Source organism: Salvelinus sp. IW2-2015, linkage group LG20 (genome assembly GCF_002910315.2).
Source record: "Salvelinus sp. IW2-2015 linkage group LG20, ASM291031v2, whole genome shotgun sequence".
Lineage (NCBI taxonomy): Eukaryota > Metazoa > Chordata > Actinopteri > Salmoniformes > Salmonidae > Salvelinus > Salvelinus sp. IW2-2015.
In genome coordinates, this window is record NC_036860.1 from 53551006 (window position 1) to 53558638 (window position 7633).

At 38.4% G+C, this 7633-nt stretch overlaps 1 protein-coding gene across 1 annotated transcript; it reads left to right on the top strand.

The window, feature by feature from the left end:
- Nucleotides 1-2538: 2538 nt before the first annotated feature.
- Nucleotides 2539-3496, top strand: LOC139029538 (trace amine-associated receptor 1-like). Its single transcript, XM_070449750.1, has 2 exons — nucleotides 2539-2952; nucleotides 3199-3496. Exons 1-2 carry the CDS (start codon nucleotides 2555-2557, stop codon nucleotides 3494-3496), a joined length of 696 nt encoding a protein of 231 aa, XP_070305851.1. The 5' UTR covers nucleotides 2539-2554.
- The last annotated feature ends 4137 nt before the right edge of the window (nucleotides 3497-7633 follow it).

Below are 7633 nucleotides of genomic sequence, written 5' to 3' on the forward strand. Positions count from 1 at the left end.
TAGCTAACGAGCCAGCCAGCTAACATTAGCTAGTTATACAACAATGAACACAGTGCCAAATCATGTGGTTACTACCTTGCATGAATATGCTGAAAGCTACCAACCAGGTTCAATGTTATCTAGCTAACAATAGGATCTAACTAGCAAAGCAAACGGCTTTGGGATACAAGTAATAACGTCATACAAGTAATGTTAGCTAGGGAGCCAGCCAGCTAACGTTAGCTAGCTAGCTAACAGTRCACTTTAACTTAAGACATGTAGCTAGCTAGCTAGGTAAACAATGAACCTAGCTAAGTAAACAACATGTAAGATCACACACGTTACGTAACGTTAGCTAACATGCCAGCCAGCTAACATTAGCTAGTTAGGGCGGCAGGTAGCSTAGTGGTTAGAGCATTGGGCCGGTAACCGAAAGGTTGCTGGATCAAATCCCTGAGCTGACAATGTAAAAATATGTTATTCTGCCCCTGAGCAAGGCAGTTAACCCACTGTTCCCCGGGTGCTGTGGATGTTGATTAAGGCATCCCCCGCACCTCTCTGATTCAGAGGGGTTGGGTTAAATGCAGAAGATGCATTCAGTTGTACAACTGACTAGGTATGCCCCCTTCCCCTAAACAACAATGAACATAGTGCCTAATCATGTTGTTACTCCACTCCTGTGTTGCCTTGGCTGTGTACTTTCCCTTGATCCTGACTAGTCTCCTGCCACTGAAAAACATCCCCACCGCATTATGCTGCCATCACCACACCGTAGGGATGGTGCCAGGTTTCCTCCACACGCTACGCTTGGCCTTCAGGCTTAAGAGTTCAATCTTGGTTTCATCAGACCAGAGCATCTTTCTCATGGTCTGAATGATCGGCTATGAAAAGCCAACTGACATTTACTCCTGAGGTGCTGACCTGTTGCACACTCGACAACCACTGTGATTATTATTATTTGACCCTGCTGGTCATCTATGAACATTTGAACATCTTGGCCATGTTCTGTTATAATCTCCACCCGGCACAGCCAGAAGAGGACTGGCCACCCCTCATAGCCTGGTTCCTCTCTAGGTTTCTTCCTAGGTTCTGTCTGGCCTTTCAAGGGAGTTTTTCCTGCCACCGTGCTTCTATACCTGCATTGCTTGCTGTTTGGGTTTTAGGCTGTSTTTCTGTACAGCACTTTGAGATATCAGCTGATGTAAGAAGGGCTTTATAAATACATTTGATTTGATTTGATGGTCTGATAGTCCTTTAGGTGCCTTTTGGCAATCTCCAAGCGGGCTGTCATGTGCCTTTTACTGATAAGTGGTTCCGTCTGGTCAATCTACCATAAAGGCCTGATTGATGTAGTTCTGCAGAGATGGTTGTCCATCTGGAAGGTTCTCCCATCTCCACGGTGGAACTCTGGATCTCTGTCAGTGACCATCGGGTCACCAAGACTCTCCCTGACCAAGGCCCTTCTCCCCCGATTGCTCAGTTTGGCCAGGCGACCAGCTCTAGGAAGAGTCTTGGTGGTTCCAAACTTCTTCAATTTAAGAATGATGGAGGCCACTGTGTTYTTGGKGACCTTCAATGCTGCAGACATTTTTGGTACCCTTCCCCAGATCTGTGCCTTGACACAATCCTGTCTCGGAGCTCTACGGACAATTCCTTCCAACTCATGACTTGGTTTTTGCTCTGACATGCACTGTCAACTGTGGGACCTTATATAGAGAGGTGTGTGCCTTTCCAAATCATGTCCAATCAAKTGAATTTACCACAGGTGGACTCCCAAGTTGTAGACACATCTGAAGGATGATCAATGGAAACAGGATGCACCTAAGCCCAGTTTCCAGTCTCATAGCAAATTTTCTGAATACTTACGTGAATAAGGTATTTAAGTTTTGTATTTGTAGTAAATTTGCCGAAATTAATAGAAACCTGTTTTCGCTTTGTCATTGTGGGGTATTGTGTGTAAAATGTGTTTTATCAATTTAAGAGTAAGTCGTTAACGTAACAAAATGTGGAAAAAGGGAAGCGGTCTGAATACTTTCCGAATGCACTGTATATTGAATTTTCCTATAATGGCACTATTAATCTTGATTTTACGWGCTCATTAGTACATATACCATGAGGTTATGCCATCTTATTAACATCCCTACTGTCAACATTCCTACACACTAGCTAACTGACATGCCGTCCCGTCATGTCTTTTGAKGTTGTGAAGTAGTGTGAAGTCCAAACTGAGCACTGACATCACCCAAAACAGTCATCCTAKTTCCCATGTCAAATAGCCTTTCTKTCACTAAAACATAGACCATACTATTTTTTCCAGATTAAAATCGTCAGACTTGTCATACATCTATTAACCATTATATTGCTGTGTTTGATCTCATCATGGTTCCACAAATATTAGTTTTTCTGACCGTTTGTACATTTTTTGTGCTTTTTAGTGGTGTGTGTATGGAGAAACTCTGAGGAGGGGGAGTGTCTCTCAGTCACGCAGGGATAAATAGAGAGGCAGAGCTCACAGTCTGTCAGAAGGGTGATCAAACAGGAGCAGGACCTCAGCATTTTTAACCTTTTCTTTCAAATGGAGGAACACAAAGATGTTCAACACTGTTTTCATAACTCTTCTTGCAGGAAGGCTTCGCTATCGACATCTATTTACATAACACTGTACATTTTGTTCTCATTAATTTCAGCGGTTACAGTATTTTTGAACGTACTKGTGATCATCTCGATCTCTCACTTCAAGCAGCTCCACACTCCAACCAACCTGCTCATYCTCTCTCTGGCTGTGACAGATTTCCTGGTGGGACTGATTGCGATACCAGTAGTGACTGTGGCAGTAATGGAATCATGCTGGGTTTTTGGGAAATATTTCTGTGTGTTTTTTCTCTTCATCGGTTACTTAATTATTTCTTTATCTCTGGGCAATTTGGTTTTGATATCTATTGACCGTTATGTAGCTGTGTGTTATCCCTTGTTGTACCACTCAAAAATAACAATACCAAGAATTATCTGTTGGATATTGATTACCTGGTGTTGGTGTAGCATATACAATGCTGCTATTGCAAATAACTCTGTAACTGTACAGGTACCCAAAATGTGTTTTGAAGAATGTTTTATTTTTGAAGGATTTAACTGGAGTAAAACCATTGACTTTGTAATTATAATGGTTGTCCCATGCTATATTATTATAACACTTTATTTCAAAATATTTGTGGCCGCCAGATCACAGGCCAGAAAGATATTTTCAAAAGAGGCTGCCACCAAGTCTGGTGTTAAAATTGTACAGGCAAATACGTCTGAGAGAAAAGCAGCAAAAACTCTATCTATTGTAGTTTTCACCTATCTCACTTGTTGGATWTCTATTTTTTTTCTACATTTTTTTTTTCTACAATCATTAACTTACTTACTCTTGCTGCCATTTCTTAATTCCTTAATTAATCCAATCATTTATGCTTTCTTTTATCCATGGTTCAAAGCGATAGCTAAACATATTTTAACTCTAATGTTAAGGCGTTTATAGKTCCTACATTTTTATTCAAAAGTTTGACAAACATAAATTTGATATTGTTATTTTCAAACTATACTGTTGTTGTAATTGTTTATTTCATAATACACTTACATGACTTATCTCAGTAAGCTGTTGTTATCATAGATACATTTGGTGTTGATTCAGAATGTGGTGTTGATACAGCATGATTTGGCTGTATTGGATTGTAATGACTTGTTAATTGCCGAAGGCATAARCTTGTTATAAAGACATTTTTGTCATTTTGGGTTGTACATTCCAAAGACCAAAGTCTGTGTTTGTTCCATGTTATTTAATGATAAATAGTATGTAAGTATTCTAAAAGTAAAGTACATTTTGAGGACGTCATGAATCAGTCCAGATGTTATTTAACACCACCCTCTAGTGGCTCCATGGCGACACAATGTCTTTAACAAGTGTAGTAAAGTTTAAATGTACAATACTGCTTGATATCATATACTGTCCAGGTCTATATCAATGGTGTATTTTGTAAGAATTTGATGTTAAAATGTAACAATGTGAAAAAATGACAAATAATAATGCTCCAAAAGAGAGATTTGCACAATCACAGGACTTTTTGCAAAGTCGTTAGACTTACAACATAGATGTTTGTTGTGGTAAGGGTCTGGGTGCATGTACRTTGAGTAATTGATTGATTAAATCTTATGTTACACAAAGATATAAAAAAAATCTAAACTAACCAAATCATTGAATTTGTGCACCCGTTACTGAAATGGTTGTTCCAGTTTAAATGGCTTAGGTAGTTTCCTCCCACTGTTATTAACCCTGGCAGTCATTATAAATGCAGGTTGTGAGTGAATGAAACATTTAAACTGTTGGATAGCCTAAGGCTGGCTAGAATCCAATACGAATTACACATCACTTTGTAAATCAGCATAATCTGATTTAGTTAGTCTTGCAAAATTCTGGTACATTTCCAAGGTCTTACAGAAATCCTCATTGGACGATTTTTTCGGGAAAGTTGGGGGAATTTTTCAACCCTACTTGCAGGCCTGATGTGGCCTGTAAACTATGAATTCCAGGCCATTGTATAAGGCCTTATGATATATGTAAGGGTTCAATTATAATGATAATATTCCCCTAGGCACTCTGAAGGAATTCAAMAACCATGTCTCTGTCACTAACAAATACAGTCATGGGTGGTAACTCTACAATTCAATCGAAAAGTCAAGGCASACTGTGAAATTATTTGGAGAAGTGGCTTAGTGTTGGTGTTGAATTGAATTTAAGTATACCTTACTCAAAGAAAATGCATTTGTATTACTCATATGGTACTACTGCTCACTTCAGCTATTTAAGAATATTAACTTATTATTATAATWTTTTTAAATAATCAGTTTCCTCAAAATGTTTGAGTAGCCATAACTTATCCGGTTTTACTGTGCAGTCAAAAACTATGAGGTTGGAATAATACTGTGAAATTGTGATAATGCCCTTTTAGTTTAAGAGTTGTTTGAAAATAATGAAAAAAAGACAGCTTGTTTTGGTGGAATGGAGCTCTGGCCTGCCTGGTGACAACACYAGKCAATAAATTAGTTAATAGACCAATAAAATAGAGAGTTCCAAACCTCTCTGCCAATAACAGTTTGTTTTCAGTTTYCCCCTCCCCACTCAGACAACACACAGACAGTCCTAGCTAAATTTGTKCTTGAGAAATTGCTTTTTTGTTTATTTTAATGTAAAACAATCACAGTAAGGCACTTATTTTGAGGTGTTATAAAACAGCTATGAATGTGCTTATACCACAGGATGAGTTGAAAGGATCACAAAACTTTACCAATCTAAGGATCTCCAAGAAACATGGGCAAATGGGAGCACAGATGTATTTAGGATTTTTTTAGACAATTAACTGGTCTGAGTTGTACAAATTGGATCATGTCCAGATATAAAATTAACAACAATATGCATGTATGCTGATGACGTTCTGTTATTCCTTAAAGACCCAGGCTCAAGCGTACCTAGATCGATGGATGTTCTACAGACATTTGGAACATATTCAGGGTATGTGCTTAACGTACACAAGACCCAAGCCCTAGTATATAATTATACCCCACAGGAAGAGCTGAAGAGTAGGTATAACTTCACCTGGACCTCTTCATCCATTAAATATCTTGGAGTATACCTACCAAAAGATACACCCAAACTTTAWTGCATGAATTACGATCACATCAACAAGAAAATATATGATGACCTAGACAGGTGGAACTCACTTCCCTTAGATCTTAGTAGTAGAATTTAAACAATCAAAATGAACATCCTGCCGAGGTTACTGTATTTGTTCCAATCACTGCCCATAGAAATCCCACCTAAACAGTTTAGGGAATGGGATAAACGGATATCAAGGTTTATCTGGAACAGTAAGAGACCAAGAACTAGATATACAACATTACAATTACCAAAAAACTGTGGGGGTATGGCCTTACCACTGTCTCTTATACACATCTAGATGTGTATAAGAGACAGGTTTTGGGAAATAAGGACATGGTAAAAGAAATATACAATAGACAAAATCAGTGGATTAATTTCTCTCTGAAGACATGGTTTAGGGTAGTTAAGCAAAATAATTTAGACAGAGAGATCAAACTGCTGAGTTGGCCCGCATACGACCCCAGCTTCATCCCTGCAACTCAGGACAGCAGATTTAAACAATGGACGCAGAAAGGCATCACATCATTCAGTACAATTATAAGGAATGGGAACCTAGATAACTTCCAGGACCTAAGTAAAAAACATGGCTTGGATAAACAAGATTTTTACAGATACCTACAAGTCCGACACTATTTCTTAAGGGAGATAAAAGTGACTGACCCTCGAGCACCTCCAAAATTAATCCAAGTATTCACTAACGCATACAACTTGGGGAGTAACAAAAAAACGATTTCAAATCTCTACTTGGGTATTCAATCCTCAAAGAAACATTCTACAAACTATATTAAAAAGAAATGGGAGGAGGAACTTAACATTGAAATAACTGATGAAACATGGTTGAACATATTAGAGACTCAACAAAGCTCCACCAACTCAAGATCATGGAGAGAATTCTGTTGGAAGAATGTTATACGTTTCTTCATAACACCTAAACTGAAATCAAAACAGACTGGCTCACCACACCCTTGTTGGAGAGAATGCGGTCTATTGAGGGCGGACCACTCTCATATCTTTTGGTCCTGCCCCGCAACCGAAACTTACTGGGGAGAAATAAGATCTAACATTGGAAAAATAATGGGATTTGACATAGAACAAACATTCATTTCTTTGTACTTGGGTGAAATACCTGATAACTTACACAATAGAGAAAAGTACCTCTTGAAGGTTCTACTGGCAGCCAGTAAAAAGGCTATCACTAGGAAATGGCTACAAAAAGACCCTCCCACAGTGACACAATGGATAGACATTGTAGAAGAAATACACCACATGGAGCGTATGACCTTTGCTTTAAGAACTCAACAGGAGAGAGGTCAGGAATACTGGGAGAAATGGGTTTCATACTTGGAAAAGGTCTAATTCAAAGATGCTAATGTAACTAATATGATGATATGATGATGAGGTATGAAGTGCACTGTAACTGCCAGATCTTTTTTGTTCTTATATTTTACTTTATTTGTACTTTCTTTGTGTTCCTACAATAAAAACAAAGTATAAAAAAAATAATAATAAAAAATTAACAACAAAAAAACACAAAAATGTTCAAACAAAATGGAAGAAAGTATAATTTTACAACAAAACTAAGGTTTCTGGGGCACAACAGGATTAGGTACAGCTGTGAAAAAGCAATGTGTGCAGACTACGGTAACAGCGTGCTATATTATTATTATGATGTTTTTTTGATTGGTAGTTGGTCAGRTAACTAAGTAGTTGATGTTGCAATTGCAACATGTAGCTCTCCAGGAACAGGTTTGGAGAGCCTTGCTTTATACAGTCCAAACAATGTGTTTTGATGACAGTATACTTGACAATACTGCCACTAGCTAGCTAGCCATTCACACCTTTAGTGACGTAACATGGAGGATATGAACCCGGTTTGAGGGCAGACACTGGTTTTGAAGTTTGCAGGCAGGGCTATCTCATCACGTGATAATGACCGACTCATGTCCGCTATATTTACCCCCC